At 34.6% G+C, this 20,000-nt stretch overlaps 2 protein-coding genes across 2 annotated transcripts in view; both read left to right on the top strand.

Moving 5' to 3' along the window:
• NAE1 (NEDD8 activating enzyme E1 subunit 1) overlaps positions 1–7,812 on the top strand; it is a 17,973-nt gene extending 10,161 nt beyond the window's left edge. The window contains exons 13-21 of the mRNA XM_085306482.1: positions 1,322–1,381; positions 1,472–1,605; positions 3,248–3,323; positions 3,656–3,695; positions 4,742–4,828; positions 5,624–5,716; positions 6,100–6,214; positions 6,296–6,345; positions 7,525–7,812. Of these exons, the coding sequence (XP_085162608.1) occupies positions 1,322–1,381; positions 1,472–1,605; positions 3,248–3,323; positions 3,656–3,695; positions 4,742–4,828; positions 5,624–5,716; positions 6,100–6,214; positions 6,296–6,345; positions 7,525–7,634 (765 nt within the window). The 3' untranslated portion in view covers positions 7,635–7,812. The remainder of the gene's footprint in view (positions 1–1,321; positions 1,382–1,471; positions 1,606–3,247; positions 3,324–3,655; positions 3,696–4,741; positions 4,829–5,623; positions 5,717–6,099; positions 6,215–6,295; positions 6,346–7,524) is intronic.
• A 2,852-nt stretch (positions 7,813–10,664) lies between these two features.
• The window catches only part of TERB1 (telomere repeat binding bouquet formation protein 1), a 16,649-nt gene continuing 7,313 nt past the window's right edge, over positions 10,665–20,000 (top strand). Inside the window, exons 1-13 of the mRNA XM_085306451.1 lie at positions 10,665–10,753; positions 11,659–11,769; positions 11,982–12,110; positions 12,582–12,713; positions 13,183–13,243; positions 13,321–13,436; positions 13,578–13,700; positions 14,216–14,368; positions 15,525–15,656; positions 16,843–16,968; positions 17,944–18,124; position 18,778; positions 18,870–19,222. Coding sequence (XP_085162577.1) covers positions 10,720–10,753; positions 11,659–11,769; positions 11,982–12,110; positions 12,582–12,713; positions 13,183–13,243; positions 13,321–13,436; positions 13,578–13,700; positions 14,216–14,368; positions 15,525–15,656; positions 16,843–16,968; positions 17,944–18,124; position 18,778; positions 18,870–19,222 — 1,652 coding nt within the window. The 5' untranslated portion in view covers positions 10,665–10,719. The remainder of the gene's footprint in view (positions 10,754–11,658; positions 11,770–11,981; positions 12,111–12,581; positions 12,714–13,182; positions 13,244–13,320; positions 13,437–13,577; positions 13,701–14,215; positions 14,369–15,524; positions 15,657–16,842; positions 16,969–17,943; positions 18,125–18,777; positions 18,779–18,869; positions 19,223–20,000) is intronic.

Genomic DNA, 20,000 nt, shown 5'->3' with positions numbered 1-20,000 from the left:
CTGGGAATATTAACTGCTTCATATTTCAGAGCATACTGTTCACACTTACATGACAAGAATTGCACATGCAAGGCGTATATTTGCATAAAATGGGAGTAGTGTGATTTTAAAATCTAAATCTTGCTATGTAAAATAGGCCTGGATTAGCCTGTGCTCTAGCTTAGGGCAAATCTCTATTTGCTATCAATGTGTTGAATTCAAGTGTRCAACAAGTCAACATCTGAGTTCACTAGATCAGAGTTCATTTAGAAATTTAGTTTCATTGATCTGCTTTTCTTTACAGAAGAAAATCCAGTAAGTGATTTGCTGTAGTTATACTGAACTAGCAGACAGTGACGTGTATGTCTGCTTTCAGTACATTATTAGGAGGGAAACTTGGAAAGTAAAAGATCAAGTTGTGCTATATAAAGTCTATTGCTACAACATTCTTTCTGTAAATAAGTGAAGGGCAGTAGGGGAACTCTAGGGCATCAAACTTGGTATTTTCATCTTAAATAAGCATGTAATGAAATTCTATAAACGGTCAAGTTGGAAAACACTAAAAGTGAAGCTTGTTGCTTTTTTCTTTTTCTTTTTTTTAAATCATGAAGTAATAGCTCACTGTAGTTAGGATTGACTTGTGCTTTTCTTTGAGGAACATAAACTATAGCTATACTTGCACCAGTTCACTTTTTAAAGCAACTTTAGCACTGTCATTCGTGATGCTACTCTAGTTAACACTAAGTTAGCTAGTGAGGATGAAAGCATGTTCTATTATGCCATTTCTAGATTGCATTCCATTTTTGTTTGAACTGTGCTAATACTTAGTCAAAGTAGTTAAATATTCCAGGAAAGCAACAGGTAAAACTTTGTGTTCACATCTGAGCCACTGCAGTCCATGTCCCAGGATATCAAGAGTCTTTCAGTGTATGTGCCAGACTTTAAACTGCAGCAGTTAAAGTCAGAACCCGTTCACTTTTGCAGTCCATGCTTCCCTTTGCTTTCTCTGTTTTTTTGCTGCCTTACCTCTGGCAGGTATGATGGACAACTGGAATTGTTAATACCTTGTACTGATGTTGCTACTGCTTTATAAACTCTCCTCCATTTYAAAGAGGTAAATAAGATGAGATTTTGTTCATAACATTCTTCTTGATCAGAAGTGCGTCTTACTTTCAGGCAATGCTATTTGAAATATGTCCAAGTACACAAGATTAAGAAGAGATTATTTTGATTTGAAACTCTTGAGGTCACTCAGAATCGAATCATTTATGTAATAAGTATTGAAATAATTCAAGAAGTAGAAAGTCAAGTAAATACAAACATGACGTAACTTTTTTCATAGATTCCTAGGTATATTGAAGAGATTTTTAATGACGACTGCTGCATCAATCTCACAGAGCAGGTAATGAGAAAGTAAGGATAAGATTATTAAATGTAAGAATAGTGTTATGAATAACATTTGTATACATGACTGTCTGTTGTATATTTGCAGTCGTCCTCCTTTTGGATTTTGGCTCGAGCAGTAAAGGAATTTGTGGCAAATGAAGGGCAAGGAAGCTTACCTGTTCGGGGCACTATTCCTGATATGATAGCAGATTCTAGTAAATTTATCAAATTGCAAAATGTGTAAGTATTCAAGTTTTTCTTTAGTACTAATTATTGATAATGAACAGTGATGACTTCAGACCTCACAAAATAGATAAAATCCTTGAAACCTTTAGAGGGGGGGGGAAAAAAGTATGTGAGGATAGCACTGCAGCCTGAGCTACACCTACTTTCTGCTGTCTGCTGTTTGAAATGAGGATCTAAGTCTTCCGTACCTCTCCATTTCCTAAGGTTAGGYTGTAGGTGATCACTTTCCTTAACTTTAAATCTATTGAAGAGCTGCTTAGGTAATCCCCTAGCACAGCTATTGCAATCTAGAACCTATGCCAAAAACATAGCCCTTTTGTCCCCCAAATGTGTGTCAACCTGGCTGTAGAAATTCTAGTTTCCTGGTGTATACTTAATTCTAATTAATCCCCCCTGAAGGGATTTTTTTGACAGATAAGGATGAAGAGTTAGTGGATGAACATCTTAAATGCAGATGCTGAACAGCATCAGTGAGGTTCAAAATTTTAGGAAAGCCGTCTTGCAATAATGTATCATCTGTATGACCTCTGCATGACCACTGCTATGCATCTTGGTCTTGGCATTTTGGCCAGAAAGACCTCTTTGCAGTCTTAACATATCTTTTTTGCTGTTGATTGCCTATTTCTCCTTTTCTCTTTAAAAAAGAGGCCGTCTCTTGCGGAAGACTTTGACTTTGTCTGCGCAATTCTAATGAAGGTTTTGTAGACTCCGGTTTACTCTTGCTCCAGTACAGAAGTGTTGTTTATAACAGATTCTGTTTGCTTCTCCATAGGTTCTGAAACGTAATCTGTGCTAGAAAAAGGACTGTATGTCTTTAATAGTGTTAACTAATGAAAATGAAAACTGTAGTTTTAGAGAGATATTCCTCAAACTGCTACAAATATAATTGAAAAGATGGATATAAAAATATAAATCTGTTAAATGTTTAAAGTTTGATTGTTTCTTCTCCATGGAAGATAGGCTGTATAAAATGAAAGTAAGGCCAAGAACCTATGTTGTTATTTTGCCAAAGTTGTCATCACTTGCATTTGCATAAATATACCCTTGTAAATTYGTATTTTATAACTCTCAATCCTGAACTTGAAAATCATTATCTACTTTGGTTTGTATTCCAAGTAAATATTACAATATAAGGTTTTAATTCCCCAGTAAGTATTTTCAAATGTTCATTCCTCAAAATGAGCTCTTAAATTGAATTTCACAAAATACTGTGTTGCTCAGATGTTTGCATTGCCATGGTTTGTCACAAAATTAATGTACTATAGTTAAATCTATATTAAAAGCAAAAATATAATAAAAGCCCAAGGAAGTACTAATAGCTACTTGTTCTGAAATGTTTTCTTAATATCCTTCCTCTATTTGTAATAATACTCCTTTTGATATTAATTGGTTGTTAAGAACACTGTTATGCATGCAGTTTAAAAAAAACTGCAAGTTTAGTAAACATTTCAGAGCTTCTGCAGAACAGTGTTATAAAGAGGTAATAAGAACATTCATGCTCTTGAGGTTTCTCATTTCCATTCATGTTGGTTGTATCTTGTCTTTCTAATACAAGACAAAATGGAATAGTTTCTATATCAAATTTAAATTGTTAGTTTTACACTGTAATCAATAAGGATGTTTTTATTATTAACAGATATCGTGAAAAGGCAAAGAAAGATATTGCTGCAGTGGGTAACCATGCTGCTAAGTTGTTACAGTCGCTAGGCAAGGTATGGTCGAATGTATAGTATTTCTGACAAACAAATTTTTCTGTAATATGTATGCAGAAACAAACCAAATGAGCCAGATACAAGGAGCGGAAGCTTAATTAGAACTTTCTAAGAGAATGATGTAACTTAACACTATGATCTATTTTATTTCTCTCTTTTGATGTGGTAATATAAAATGAAAGTAAAGGGATATAGGTGTAGAGGGATATACTAGTTACAATTTCTAACACCTTTTGTTAGAAGAAGGCATRGTTATTTCAGTGAGATCTTTAATCTTGGAAAACATTCTCTGATAATTGTTTGTATTGAAACAAGTATATTCTTTCTTTTAGGCACCTGAGTCTATTTCAGAAAGAGAATTAAAGTTGCTCTGTGAGTATACTTGGATTCTGTGGCTGTTTTTACGCAAATGATGAAATACTTGAGAATTTTTGAATTATAACATATTTATTAATCAACAGCTGTATATCTGAATTTTTCAAAGTGCTCAATATCTCCCAGTATCTTGGATTTCCCATCTTCAGTGGAGGTTGCAGGTGTTCAGCATCTCTGTTCATGAAGGCTGTTGGTTGCAGATAATTCCATATGCCTTAAACACAACAATAAAGCTTTTAAAAAGATATATTTCTTCAGGTCCAAAAAGCAGATATCCTCTACTTTGTGATTAGTATGTAATCACTTTTGCCCATTTTGTGATACCGACTATAATGCAAGCTCAGTAAACTTTTTGCAGTCTTAAAAGTAAAATGAGGAGSCAGTACAACTCATGTCTGTTATGGATACGTACACGTGTCCTTGCAGCTGTCTGACTCCACTGTGAGTCTCCACGCAAGTGGAAAATTTGCCTCTAAGCAGGTAGGCCAGAGCACATTGCCCCTACTTTGGTGGATTTTTTTGCTGCAGTTTGAGAACCTTACAGAGCTCCTCATTTATGARTGCCTTGTTAATAGCTGTTCATTGGTTTGGTTCGTACAATTGACACTAGTAGAGAACCTCTTGCTTGTAGCTGCACTGTTAGAATATTAACTGAGAGTATGTGAGACAGTGTTAGACACAGGTGAGGATAAAGAGAACCCGTGTTCATTTGTAGCATGGAAGAGGAAAACATGAAGATGATGGCTGTGATCCGTGAATGCTATAAAGGAGAGTCACACATTGTGAGTTTTTATGCTAACAGAACAGATACGTTTAGATTCTAGAAGTAAATGTTTTGCTGAAATACTCGTGATCATAGATCTGAATGCAATCTAATAGAATTTATTACTTTGAGCTACTAGAAGAAATGGAAAAGTGTTAAACAAAACTCTCCATGATAAGTTTTAGTCTGATGTTTAACAAATCAGAGAGATAGACACGTAGTTAGTAATCAGTGATGCRTTCAAGTAGATAATGTTCTTCTTTCTGCACTTTCTGCTCAGGCAGCAATTCAGCATTTCTTCGAGTAGTACGATGTAGGTCTCTGTCTGAAGAATATGGTTTAAACACTTTTAACAAGGATGAGATTAGTAAGTACTYCTTTTTTGTACATACTTGAATTGCATTTTCAATTTGGATGGTTTTGTGATCAAAAAGAATTGTATATTGTATGGTCTACTTCAATATGCAGTTTTATAATTTGGCATCAACAGTATTCTAGATATGTAGTTTTAGTAAATCTAGAATGTTGGATTTGGTTTTATTTTGAAATTTCAAAAATGACTTTATAGATTAATGTGTGTTCCAGTTTTTCACGTACAGCTTTTATTTTGATACTATGTAGCCAAAAATATTCTGTTTTTCTTTAAACTTTCTTGTATCTCAGTTATTTCTGAGAGAACTGGAAAGATGTTTTCACRTGAGCAAAAATTTGAGAAACGGTATTGGTCTCTTTCAGAACCCAAAGATCTAGAAAATATTGAGCTGTGTCTTAACTTAATCCATTGTATAATTACAGTCATTACAATTAAATATATAAAGCATGCATGGTAAAACCATATCACTAATGAAATATCTTATTTAAAGTTCTAGCAGCTGGCAAAGTTGAATCATGTATGTATTTTTCACTTACTGAGTGTTATAAAATACATGCATCTTTTTGTCATGTACCCTCTGGATTCAAAATTGTATATTTGACAGTTGACTCAACTGAGAGTCTACCCTTTTTTAAGATTCCTGCTTCCTGCAGAAAAGATATCAGAAGTTTTTACAATTTAAGCACATGGGAAATATTTGATTTTTCTTTTTTTTTCAAAAAAAAATAATTGAATCTCTCTTTTTAACATTTCATCTGTACCAGCTAAACTTTTCTACTTGTTTTTCAGTTTCCAATATGGATAATCCAGACAATGAAATAGTTCTGTACTTAATGCTACGAGCTGTAGATAGATTTTATAAGCAGCATGGTAGATACCCAGGTAAGTTAGCACCGGTTAGATATGTCATTATAAGAAATACAACAAATCTAAGTATCATGATACTAGGTATAAACTATAGATTAAATATTTGTTTCTGTGTTAATATGTGACTAGTGTAGAAGTTAAAGTGAAAAGTTCTTTTTGGAAACTTCAGGAATTTGTCTGTATTGATAGCACTGATGTGAGTTAATTCAGCTATGCAGTAATTACCATGAATACCATCAGTAGAAATATTTATTAAATATATTGTTTAGTATTACAAGTTTATTATATTAATCACCTTAGAAGTACCTTATAAAATACATACATTGGCACTTAAACCCATTAATTTTGAATATGATGTTACACTCATGTGATGAAACAGTTAATAACTTAATTTTTAGGTGTCTACAACTATCAGGTAGAAGATGATATTGGAAAACTGAAATCTTGCCTCACTGGTTTTCTACAAGAACATGGGTTGTCTGTAGTAGTGAAGGATGACTATGTTCATGAATTGTAAGTGCTGTTAGGATAATTGTCACTTCACTTTGTCTGTAAAACTGACCTGAAAATACTAATTGTTACTCTACTGTCCAGTTGTCGCTATGGAGCTGCTGAGCCACATGCTATTGCTGCATTCATGGGAGGTAAGAATGTCACTGTGTTTCTAAGGTTCCSTTGAAAACAAACAACCTGTAGCAATGCCATATTTGAACTGGTATCTCGCTATTTTAATTCCTTTGTAGTGTCAGGAAAAAAAAGCCAGTGAACRCAGGCTGGTGTCAAAGATAGCATTAGAACAAAATCTTTCCCTTTTCTCCAGACCTGGCCTCCTATAGTATGTAGAAAACTGKACATAACTAGGACTTGAGGTCAGTGAAGGAAGCTATATAAACTTATGGAAAAACCTCAGTGAACAGTTACAGCAGCTTTAGAAGAATATATAAATTGGCAAATAGCTGCTTAAAACAAAGTAGTAATATTAAATACGTTATGTTAACTTAAATAGAGATGTATTTTTAATTAATTTTATGYTAATTCTCTGTTAGATAGTGATAGCCTTGATTTTTTTCTTAATTCAGCTTGCAGGGATTAAAAATAAGGTACCAATAGATAATTTAAGTATTAGTTTAAACTACTACTATAATTTGGCTGGGTGCAGTGCTGAATGTTATATGGATATAGGTTTTCTTTTTTTTTATGGTTAAGCAAAATTTGGTAAGTAGAGTGCTTTAGAAATACATGTAAAGATAACTTCTGTTTTGAAGAAATTACAAAATACTACATGTTGCAGCAGCACAGGGATCACAGTGAAGTGACTTTTTATAGTTTAAAGGGGGAAAACTAAGTGTATGTAACTCTTAATTGAGCTCTTCAGTTTGTTATTAGAAAGGTAACAATTTTTTTATGCAGACACACAAATTTCTACAATTTTTTGCCTGTTTTGAGAGGATATTAGCTCAGTTGCTTAGAGCATTGTGCTAATAATGCCAARGTCGCAGGTCCGATCCCCATACAGGCCACTTGCTTGAGGGTGGACTAGATGATCTCCAGAGGTCTCTTCCAACCTTACCAATTCTATGATTTACAATATATAGAAAGCATATATAGCAAAATGTATGTGAAGCTAACTTTTGAAGCAACAAGCTTCTTGAGACTGCTTTGTATTAGCAAGTAGTAAAAAGCATTTTACCCTGGACTTGTAGCAAGCCTTGTCCAAACTTTAGTGTATTAAGTTCTAGGTGGAAATATTTTACTGGTTTTAAAATATGACCTGCTAACTCTATTCTATGTTCTTTTAATTTCTTTTTTCTTTCTTTTTATAGGAGCTGCTGCTCAGGAAGTTATCAAAGTCATTACAGGGCAGTTTGTAATTTTTAACAACACGTATATTTACAGTGGAATGTCACAGACATCAATGACTTTCCAGCTGTAGAATAACTATATCACATTTGTTGCCACCAGGCTGTGCTGCTGTGTCCTGTAAATATTATTACTGTGGCATTTTGCCACAGACTGGACTGTTCTGTATTATCTGAAAATCATTTTCCTTTATTTGTAACAATTTTATCATATTTTTTGCTGAGGACAAATAAAATCATACCAAATGCTGATTTTTTTACTGTAAAATTTTCTGATTCACTTTTGAAAGAAAATAAGCAGCTGTTCKTTGGAATGGTAAGTACTATTTACTGTTTTACCTGTTTAAATGGTCTGCCGGCATTGTGGCAGAGATGAATTTTACAAAACTTCACATTTCCTATAAGCTGCTACTRCTCAGGTTGGGGAGGGGGAGGGAGAAGCTTACGAAGCGTTGGAGAAGGGTAGGAAAAGTCGTGTTTGCGGTTCCTGCGCTGCCTGTACCTGCCCCCCGCGCGGGCCCCGCGAAACCGGCCGTGTGGTGGCGCCTGAGGGGGCGGCGCAGCGAGCGCCTAACGGCCGCGCGGGCGGAGGGGAGCGCGCGTCGCTGCCCGCGCCGCCTCCCCTCAGCGGCGCGCCTGAGGCGGCTGCGGGCGCTGCGGCTCCGCCGGGGTTGCGCTCGGCTCTCCTCACGCCTGCAGGTGGGTGCTGCGGCATCCAGGCGGGGCAGGGAGGGCGGCAGGACTGTCGCCTTCCTAGTTCACCAGAGCTGCTCGTGCTGCGTGGCAGCCGAGTCAAAAGGGAGCTAATCCATGGGGTGTTTCCTGTCTGCCGAGAGCCTCGAGAGAGGCTGACAGAAGGGTGCTTCTGCAATTTGATTTGCAGTGTGTTGTGATTGTGTGTGTGTGTGTTTTTTTTTTTTTTTTTTTTTTTTTTTTTTTTTTTTTCCTTTTTTATCTTGTATATATTCTTTTGGAATGATCTGGAGATACTGTCCTTCAGGGTTCAGCTTTGAAATTGAACTCATAAATCATATATGGATCACTTGAGTAGAAAGAGGATGAATGGGATGAATGCTAAAATAGTACTAGAAGGCTAAAAAGTCCATTGCACTGAACAGCGTATTTCTCAAAAGTTAGCAGGCATATCCTTGTTTGCATTTTAAATTTAAATTTCAATAGGACAATGGACAATCTTGACTTGTTCCAACATAATAGGTCAGTATTTGACCACTGGATGTTAGAAAAAGTAAACCTGAGGTCCACCCTTTCTATCTTGGCGCACTGCTTAGGGGTGCGTGCTGGAGCTGAGTGGCAGGTGCAGCCCGGGCTCTGCCTCACTTGGGACCTTCATCCCCTAGGTGAGCTCCCCTAACCTCTATGTTACCTTATTTCCAAATGCTCAAGCCGTGTGTTATAATATTGCTTAACAGAAAGATGAATACATCTGTACCTAAAAGAGGTTTGTGGTTTTTGGTTTTTTTGAGGTTTGAGGAGGATGCTCTTGAGTTACTTTATGTAACTGATAACGAAGAGAATCTAATTTTTTATATGCAGTCTTTTCCAAAAATCTGTTGCAGCAGATTCTATTATTTGTTAATTTAGCCATGTGATAAAACAGAGTTGAGCTRTTTCCATTTTACTGTGGGCTAGTTTATAAATGCTTTGTGTATGTTTTGTGTGTCTTAAAAAAAATGCAGTTAACAAGTAATAAAGTCAAGACACTTCTTTCTGCAAGATTATTTATATGAAAGGCTTTTTAGTTGTGTAAAATATATTTGATTAATCTTCATTGAAAATGAAATTGACTCTAAAATTGAACTAATTTGTTAAGCTTTACTTCTATTAAAGASTACATAGGTAGTTCATATGGTTTCTTTTCGGCTAGCAGAGTGGTGTCGGGCCACAGATGAGGTGAGGAAGACTTGCAGGTTGTCCACCATTGCRCAGTGGTTAGATGTGGGAGAGAGAAATGCATGTATCATCAGTTCTGAAACAGTAAAGGAAGATGAACCCCTTTCCCTCTCAAGGCACATGATACTGTGTGGAAATACATGGAGTATTTTGAACCAATGGAAGCCATGGAGAAATGGGGTCAGTCATAAGCTTTAAATGGAAAGCAGGACTGGCTCCTTTTTGTTAAGATGGCACTGATATTTCCCTGAGACTTGACTTTACTTTGAGAAAGGGTAAATAATCCATTATTAAATTATTTTTACCAATATTTTCTAGTTTCTACCTGGATCTAAATCGTTCTTGAGAGGCTACAGTGAGTCTCACATCAACCTCTCCTTATGTTTGGGACTTTGGGTATGGTTAAGGGAAATGAAATGATGAATTTAGGCATAATTTAGCACTTGAGTAGACAGGTTTGAGATTATCTGTTAGTTCATTCTAATGTGCTTGTAGGGATATGGTCCTCAAACACAGTTTAACCATCTTTCTAATTCCAAACCTACATTTAGCTCTGAAGTTTATCTAAAATCATTACTGTACATTTTTTCACCTATGTAATGTGATAATTTCCTTAGCTAAAATAAATTCTTAGCTTAAAGAATGACTGATGTYTCTGTTAATGTCTGTTATCTTCTGGTTTTGTTCCATACTGATAAAACAAAATAGTTGCACTATAGTGATTATAGCTGTAGGTTAGCTGTAGGAGGCTGAAAATGTTATACTGGATTTCAGACACTTCATTTTTGATACARAATTATTTAGTGGTCCTGCTGTATACTGGCTGATAGAAAAGACCACTTCAAAGGAAAATTAGAGTCGATCATTGTGATAAATAATACATTCAGACACATTAATTGCAGAGTCTGTGTGGTGTGTGTGTTTTTTCTTCTGTGCTCCACAATGAGATGATATAGTATGAAATTGATTCMATTTCTGCAAAATTTTAACTTTCAAAACTTGGTATGATAATGCAGTAGTTACAGTTTACTCCTATAACATATTTTATTTCCAAAGGAAATATTTGCAGTACAGCACATGAAACTCTACATGTGTGTGAGATATTAGTGTAAAACCAGAGAAATGAGAAGAGTATATTTTAAGAAAAATGATTTGTGTATGACATCGTAAACAGTGCTGTTTTAAAACAGTAGAGAAAATRTTTTTTTTCCTTGCCATTGTAGAATAAGAACAGGGATACAACCAGAAATGGAAAATCAAAAGGTGCAGAAAACACAGTGTGGTAAGATTCCTGAAATCACTTGTCATTTTCTGAATCCATTCAATGTAATATTATCAGACTGATAGACCTATCATGATGGTGAACTACTGGAGAAATGTTCTTTTCCTTTTTGCTGTATTTCTGGTTTCTGTATTGGGATAGATAAGAGACAAATCTAATGACAAAATTTCAAATAGTAAATAAAACCTACAGAAAGTCACCTCTTGCTAATATTTAGGCACATTTTTCTTGTTTAATTCCTTTTATGAAAACAAAACCTTAGATGTTTTTAAAAAATACAGTATCTATTTTTGCCAAGTTTGCAAATCATTTTTTAAGTCTTTTTGTTTAACCCAAAAGACTAAGAAACAGATTTTTCAAAGCAGTTTACAAACCTAGGGATGTATATGGATACCCAGAAGGATTTTAAAAATGTTTCGGTTAACTTACAAACTAACAACCTGATTCATGGTGCTAGCTGTTGTGATAAGTGATTTGGTCTTCTGTAACTGAATATTACATGGAGAACCTTGCCATTTAGCCTTTTCCTTCARTAGATTCTCTTTCAGTTCACTCAGATTTTTCAATTGTCTTCACTCTGAATAATTTCATACTTCTGTACTATTCCGTGAATACTTGGCCTTAGGAGAATGTAATAACTTACATGACAGTTACTAATAAATTACGAATAGTTAAAGGCTGGAAATATTAGAGAGGGAATAACAAAGGAAATCACCTTCAATGGAGAGGGATATTGGTAGGTTATTGTACTTTTAGAAGAATAGAAGAGGTACAGCTCTTTCTGGTTAGTCTTTTCCTGTTAAAAGTCGTAATACATTTTTGTGCCATGCTTAGTGCAATACAGAATACACTAATATAAAGAAAATACAACACTTTCTGTAAGTTTTCTGTGTTTACCCTTATAGATGTGAAGACAGATCTGAACTTACTGCTTGAATGCCTTAAATACCAGATGGACTGCCCTGTGTCTCAGAAGGAGGCTTTGATAACTATTTATTCAATCTGTCAACAAAACAGTAAGAATCACTTTATCCTAAGGATATTTCCCTTAGAAACAATATAATCRTTTACTTTTTGCAATATATGTTAAGGAGTTGGCTGTCACTTTAAAAAAATAATTACYTCTAAACATTAAGACTTAAAAGTATAAAATCTTGGAAGATCTTAATTTTACATAGAAAAAAGGAATATTTTAATTTTTGTTCTTTGTTTCTTCTGTTTGCTGTAGGTGAAGCAAGCGAATATTTTCGAGAAATTGGTGGTTTGATGTTTATAAATGACCTTGCAAAGTCAAGTGTTCATTGCATAGTGAAGGAAGCAGCTTTATTTACATTAGGAATTATAATAGAAAGTAATGGTAATAATAAATAATATTATTTATTATTTCTGAGTTATCACATCTTACTACTTCTGCTTATGCATTGTCTTCTCTTCTTGGTTTTCTCCATCAAAAGTTRGATTACAAGAATATTAGGTTGAGTGAGAGGCAATAAAGGTGTTTTAAATATAGCTTCACTCACTAGTCCCAGACTTGGAGAAATCCGTCATTGGTTTGACTGTTCCTGCTCCTCAGGATTTGTATAGACAGCATATCTTTATAATAATGTAGATGTACTACTTCAGTTCCTTGTTAATAGGCATGATGACTCAGATTTAAATTTTATCTAGAGCCAGCATAGTTCAGGTTTGACTACAGAGAAACCCTAAGTCCCTCTATATCACCATGTAGGCTCCATTCACAACATACTGCAACTCTAGTTCTTTATTATGGAAATAGTTAAAAATTGTAAATGGTTTTTGGACTTAATATTTTTATTTTCTGTTTCAGTTTATTGTCAACAGACTTTGTGTACTCCTGCATTATTTGAAGATCTTATTTCATTTTTAATGAACAAAGATTCTGGTGTGAATTTGAAAAGGATGTCTGTTTATGTCATCTTAGTACTAGTTTCAAATAATAGTAAGTTTGTTTTTTCGTGTGTGTGTTTATAACTCCAATCAAGTTTTAAATTGTGATTCTGGTTTTGTTTGTCAATCTACATTACAGAAATTTGGAACACTAATGTTCTGATAAGGTTAATATATAAAGATTAATGATGATGTGTACTTAAACTTGAAGTATGTAAGTAGATCATTCATTAGTTGGAGTTCCTGAGCAGAAAAGTAGCTGTAGCAGAAAGTATTTTATTTCTAAAGAATGTAACAGATTTTCAAAACGTATGATGTAAACCAGTCATTTCTGAAAAAATTACAGAAAATTTTAAATATATGGAAATAAATAGAACATTTTTATCAGTTTGGTTTTGGATTTGGATTTTTTTTCCGGATGTGTGCACTTAGGAAATGRAAATACGTAAATTAAATTTGCATATTAAGCTTTTGTTCCAAGCTGCACATTTCTTTTGATTCTGGTATGTGTTCATTTTTAGAAAATGGGCAAACATATGTCAGAGAAACAGGCTGCATTGGTCTTCTGCTACAGTTATTCAGGTAAACAAGCACAGTAACAATTAAGACAGAACAATGATGGATTATTTAGAACTTACTTGCTTTGTGTTTCTTAACAGAACAACTCTTTCCATATCTGAGATTAATCTGTCAGATGAAAATATTAATCAGTGCTATCAGCTGTGGTCTTCAGTCTGCAGTACTCTTTGTGCCTGTGTTAATAATCCTCAAAATGGTAAATATTAAAATCCCTACATTTATTATCGTCTGAAGAGAGTTCAAAATGTTTTTCAAAAGCAGCAACAGTTTTTATTGTTCAAGTGAAACAGCATATTACACTTGGATTGGGGTTATTTATTGTTTTTTACTTTCCCAGAAGATAATCAAAACATGTGCTGTTCAGTTTTTTCATACGCAAAAGAGTGGCTAGAAAGTTGCATAGAGCCTGAGATAGTTCGTCCTATCTGTTCATTTGTTGGACTCACAGTTGCAAATAACTGTAAGTACAGCTCAGGCTTTGAACAATTTTTCTTTTGTAACAGTATGCTTCTGCAGTTAAATGCATGGTTTCTTTTTGCCCATCTCTGTAAGTTCATGTTCTGTTCTGATGACTTATTCTGAGAGGTAGAGTCCACTGTCTTTACTTACCCTAGATCGTGCTTAACTTCACAGCCTTACTGGTTACAGTTTAGCGAAGTATGTAAAACTGTTCGGAAGACATTTTGGTTAGAAATATTTTAGAAATAAAGTCATTAATATATTTCTGAAAATGATTGAAATTAAGTAGAACTTGGGCATAATGTTTGCCATTAGTATGCATGTRTTAGGGCTGTGCATTTCCTGTTATAAATATTACTAAATTGCTCAAAATTAACACATATCCAACTTCATTTATCTTATATGAATGGAAATGGAATGATTAATACATGCATACAAAAATCATGATGAGCCTAAGTAATAAAATGCTAAAGCAACTAGATAAATGACTTAATTCACTTTTTTTTTTTAATCAAGCATATGTACAGAAGTACTTTGCTTCTGTTAGAGGATTGGATACATTAGCTAAGGTTCTCATCAAGCTGATGCATGATTCGTATATGAGCTACTCGAGCACAAAACTTGCAGTAGTAGTAACAAAGACACTGGATGCCTGCATTGCTAATGACTGTAAGTGAAAGGACCCCTAACATTTTTATATGTATTATTTTTAAACTGCAGTTGTTAAGTGTCTAGCCTTGGAGGCAAAGTAATATGAATGGGTGATAAAAGGCAAGTTATATACATTCCAAATACATGCTATTCTGCAGTATTGTTAAGATTCAGACTCGCATAGTGGGAGTGATTCAGTACACTGGCATCTGAGGTGGGCTGCTTCCCCGTTGTGACTAAAATAAACATAGATACTGAAATAYAAACCATACTGAGAATCGAAAGTAAGATATCAGAGCTAGTTTTGTGCAAATAAAGCTAAGAATTGGACACTGAGGTCAGTTTGGCTCCTGGAGTTGTAGAACTGTACTTCTGTAGCCCTGTGTCTAAGCTAATAAGCTTTATGAGCTTTAGGGGGCTTTAACTCAGCTGTTGAGCTAAACAAATGTGGCATGTGAATATAGCTCGTGGTATATCTGCGTACTAGCCTAAGGAGGTCTTCATTCCATCAGAAGGTTTTGAGAAATCTGTGAGCCTGATGAAACGGCACGTGGCCAACAAAACAGAATCTTGGACACTTCTGCCTTAAGAGCTCACTCAGAATTAAGAGATACACCTGGTGTAGAACCTTTTTTCACAGAAGTGGATCTATGATAGGATAAGCATTCAATATGTAATCATAGCAGTGATGTTCCCAGTTTCAGGAAGAGGTTGTTTCCTTTCAGGTCTGTTGATCAGAAACATTCCTAGCTATCTTTGTGGCAGATATCCTATGAATCAAGTSTTATTCTACCCTCGTTTGCAGTATTCAGCTGGCAAAGGGTATGAAAAAACTCTGCACGGATCTGCAAACCTTAAATGCTGCAAAGCTCTTCTTTATAAGACCTTCTACCACATTTCTATWTAAGGCAGCCTGGGGGGCAGGGGGAGGAGCAGTGTTGCATTKGGGGAGTAGCATGGGCAGAATTACTGCACCAGGAGAGCGTTAACCTTAAAGGGGGTGAGGGGAGAGGAGGGAGGATGGCAGGGGGAAGACTGTGCAGTCTTGAAGCTGTTAGAAATCTGTAGAGACTTTCCAGGAGAGGGGAAGGAAGGATTTCATACTTGGATGGTACCTATATACTTCCTGTCTAGTTTATTTTTTATTTTTCTTCAATTATTTTCAATGTAATAGCTACAATGGGTGTTGTCTTGGCAAAGTATCACACTGTGTCAGAGCTACTGAAGCTGCTGCCTAATGACACTCTGGATACAGGAGAAAAAGTTAGTGTTATTCTAACAATTGGACACTGTACAGAAGTTTGTGGTAAGATTTCTTTTTTTCTATTTTTACTAATTTTAGGGTTAAAATGCATCATTTTTGTCATTCCATTTAATTTTAGAACTTACGGGAAAGTTCTTTTAAATAATTTAATATTGAAGAAAAGTTTTCTAGAATGTTCCATGTTTAGACTTTAAGAGCTATTAACACACAGTATGTTCAAGAGCTTAAAGTTGAATATTATAAAAATTCAGAACTGTCTTTAGGTATTACAAGGTAAAATTAATTCAGTCCTGAAAACTACCTACATACCACACAAATCTTAGAGCTTTATTTTAATGGCCTTTGATATATACAGCTTCTGTGCAGTGATTACATTGCTGTTATTTTTTWAAAAAATCTATTTAATAGTGTTGTTTTTCGAGAAACACAAGCAGCAAGTAACCTGTAGTGTTTTTGTCATGCTCCTCAGGGCTAGCTCAAGCACATTTGCTGAAGACATAACACTTAAGTTGGTACTTCATGCCAGTAAAAGCAAAACAATGTGAAGTTGCAATACACTGACCATTATTACTTATGCTGCTGTCTTTTCTCATGTATGGTCAGAAGCACATCAAAAAGTGTTCTAAAACCCTGATTGATCATCATCCTTGAAACATCAATAAGTAGTTCAGTAATTAGCTTCAGTAAGTTGTATGACTTAAACTTTAAAAACTCCATTTCATGAAGAATTGATTGAAGCAAAAAGTGCTTTGTTTAATAGCAAAAGTCTTTCAAATATAAATGTGATTATCCTACGCAGGAAAAGTTTCTCTTAAAATGTCAACATGAACAAAATAAAGGAACCAATAAAAGATGAGATGTGATTGTTTTATCAAGTTTAGACAACATTTTTTTTAGAAAAGTTGTCAATTTTATGAATACATGCTGCAGATGAYAACATAATTTTTTTTWAAAAAAAAAGGCATAATGAGCATGAAGTGTCTTTTCTTGTCTATGGATGAACAGATTAGGCCTGGATTAAAGCCCTGATTTTATTGCTGTTTAGCAAAAGATAAACTTTCAGCTTTTGATATTTCCATATTTCCATATCTTGAAATCCATAAGAAAAATGAGTAACTTTCACGGAAGGTCAGAAAAAACAGGTTTTGGTCTATAAAGTTACTGTAGGATTATTAAATGTGCATGAGTTTAAATCTGACCTATAATCCTTTACCACTTCCTATTTTAGAAGAAAACCAGTATGAACTGCTTAAGAACAATGGTCTTCCACTTATGATTCAAGTGTTAACTGAGTCTCAGGATGAGGAACTAAACAAAGCTGCTACTTTTGTGCTGCAAAACTGCAAACAAATGAGTAAGCCTACTGTTGTTACTTGAAATTTAGATGAGTTATTCTCCATATTTAAGTTCTGTTGATTTTTCCAAATAATTTAAAGTGTACCAGCTTTGTAATGCTGTGTGCACAAATACGTTTTTTTCTGCAGAACTGTAGCATATTTACCACAATTAAATAATCATGGCATTTAGAGGGGAAGAAAAGTTGTAAAATTCAAGAATGTTGTAAGACTATATCTGTATAACCCAGGTATGTAGAGCCAGTTCTTAAAGGCTTTCACAGCAATAAATCATGTGYAGAATATTAAAACTATCACATTCAGTTAGCATTCCATTTACACATATGTATCATTGTACATTGAGACCAAGCCAATAATCACCATGACTGCAATTACTGTGCAGTAGTGAAAAAAATATCCATCTTAATTTCTGAAGTATGATGTATTTTGAAGCATGCTGCTCAAGGTTCTTTAGATAACTGTACAATACTGCAGATAATACAGAAAAATACCTTTTCCTTTAATCCCTACAGCACTAGAAGATACTATGTAATTGCTAAATAGTGCTTAAAAAAAATTATCTACCTTTCTGTAGTAAAAGTCTATCTGGGAGTTTTATTTGGATGTTAAGATTGAGGAGATTGTACTTCTCAATGGCCGACARTATGGAGGCTTGCTTAAAAAACAAACAGATCTATACTGGGAAAGGACCTGCTGAATGAGGATTAAGTGTGTGGTAAAGTATTGTAAACAACTTGCAATAAACAAGCTCAGCAATTAATGAGGTGGAACATGACACTTGTGACAGCAGTTTGTATTTTAAATGTCTGAGCAGTTAAATGTAAATATCTTAATAATAATTGATATAATTGTTAAACTTACATTTTGCTATATAAATTACTTGGGGGGGGCTTGTCCCTCAGGATACTAAAATGTAATAAATATTATTAAGGTATTTGATTTGGAGTATTAATTTTGTTTTATAATTTACAAAGCTGAACAATTGTCCCTGAAAATAAATGAGAATTCATTAAATACGAACAATGCAGAACAGTTGGAAGTGGATGTGCAAAGAAGAGAAAGAACTCTACAAGACTACTGGAAGAAAGCAAAAGAAATTTTACACAGAATAAACTTGATTGAAAAAGAACGTGATGAGGTTGGCTTGTTTAACAAGTAGAATAAAACTAAGCAGATCTATCCAGAGTTTAAAGAGAAATAGGAAGTGAACTTTTAAGATAATTTCAGTGTGAGCTAGAARAGTAAGGAAAACACYGGATGGACGTGAAACTACATCCTCTAATTTTTAAATTTGTCATTACTGTGTATTGTACTAGGCTAGAAGTATGCTGGGCAATTGGAAAATGCAGCCRTCTGCATTTTTTAATGAAGCATTTTAGCCTATTATAAAATGAGACTTTCCATAAAATCAATATCATTTAGGCTGCAAAACTAGACTTTTTTTTAAATCTGATACATATTTTGAATCTTTAACTTTYAACATCTGCATGCAAGAAATGACTGTGTACAACTGTAACAATTGTACCTTATGGACAAATGTGAACATCAAGTTTTATTTCCTTCTGTTGTGTAATTAGTCGGTATCTCTGGGGGTAGAATAACAAGTTTCTGATTTACTTACCTCTAAAAATTAAGATTGAATTAGCTGTTCTGTACTAGTACCAAATCCATTGCTTCAAACTGGAACTGCCACTTGATAACCACTCCCTTCAGCTTCTGTATATTCAACTCCAAAAGCCTTGCTATGTTGTTAGCTCTCAACTCAGTCTGGGGTTTTTGAGGTGCTGAGGARTTTGTTTTACCTTCAGAGTTATATTGGCGTATCCTAATTAATCTTACTGAGTTTACTTAATATTTTATAGATCTCATTATAGTCACTAACTAGCATTTTTCAATACAGGRAAGAGTACAAAGAAAAATATTTATTGACAGATCTTCAGAAGCTAGTATTTATGCATCAAAATACCATGAAGTGAGTACTAGTGACCCCAAAAATCATAYGGAAAAAACATATAAAGTAGGTTATCCACGCTTAACCTGTAAGTCAAATGGCTGGATTCTTGCTCCACCTCCAAATTCTCTACCACTACAGAATGAAATACTGAAGACTGTGAATCCAATAAATGCTTCTACTGGACATAATGAACAGAGTAATATTCCCTGTTCAGCTGAACGGCAAACAGACAGTGTACTTCAAAGTCATAGTGTAAATGAAAAAAATGCATGTGAAAAAAAACAGTCTTTTCAAGTAAGGTATGTATTTTACATCTAAGCAGAAATGCTAAGTTTTTTTCATTAGTAATTTCCAAGTGAATGTTAGCCTTTTTACATAATGGTTACTATGTCTTTTTCTGCAAGTGAAAAGAGTTGAGGTTTTTTTTGGTTGCTCACCAGAGAGAACTGCAGAAATGTTTTTGACATCACAGATCAAAGATTGTAGGCACTCACTGCAGTAATAAAGGCTTCTCATCTTTTTCTCCTAATGGATAGGCATCTGATGGATCATACAGGAAGCCTGTTGCTGGCTATGTCCTATTGCTTTGAGCATAATGATGAAAAAAATCACAGAATTCCCACTGATTCAGCAGATCAGACTTTGACCCATTTATTTGAATGAAACCATGGAATCRTCTGGGATATGCACCTACTGGAAAAATAGTTCCAGGACTTCTCTGCACAAAAWTGAAATTGTATTGCTTATGAAGTGGGAATAAAAGCATTTTTCCTTGCTTCTTTCCCCTCATTCTGAATTACTTCACTGCATGGGATACTGGCTTGTATTGACGTTTACTGTTCTCTTGCTTTGTCTATCAATCTCGCACAAACATGCATTTTCCTCTCCTTTTTTTCTTTCACTTTTCATGGTTATCTTTCCTATCAAAAAAAAAAAGCCAGTATTAGGCGATTTGCAAGGGTAAGTGCAAATTCAGTTATCTTGAATTTATATTTTGAATGTTCCTCCCCATCCCCAACACTCCTGTTAGACAAAGAGTATGAAAGCTAACAGTATTTCTCCATTTTTGGTTTCCAC

The sequence above is a fragment of the Rhea americana genome, unplaced genomic scaffold (assembly GCF_003343005.1).
Source record: "Rhea americana isolate MKP2758 unplaced genomic scaffold, rheAme1 scaffold_24, whole genome shotgun sequence".
NCBI classification, from domain to species: domain Eukaryota; kingdom Metazoa; phylum Chordata; class Aves; order Rheiformes; family Rheidae; genus Rhea; species Rhea americana.
Note: the sequence above shows the minus strand (reverse complement) of the source record. Positions and strands in the feature narration are given on the sequence as shown.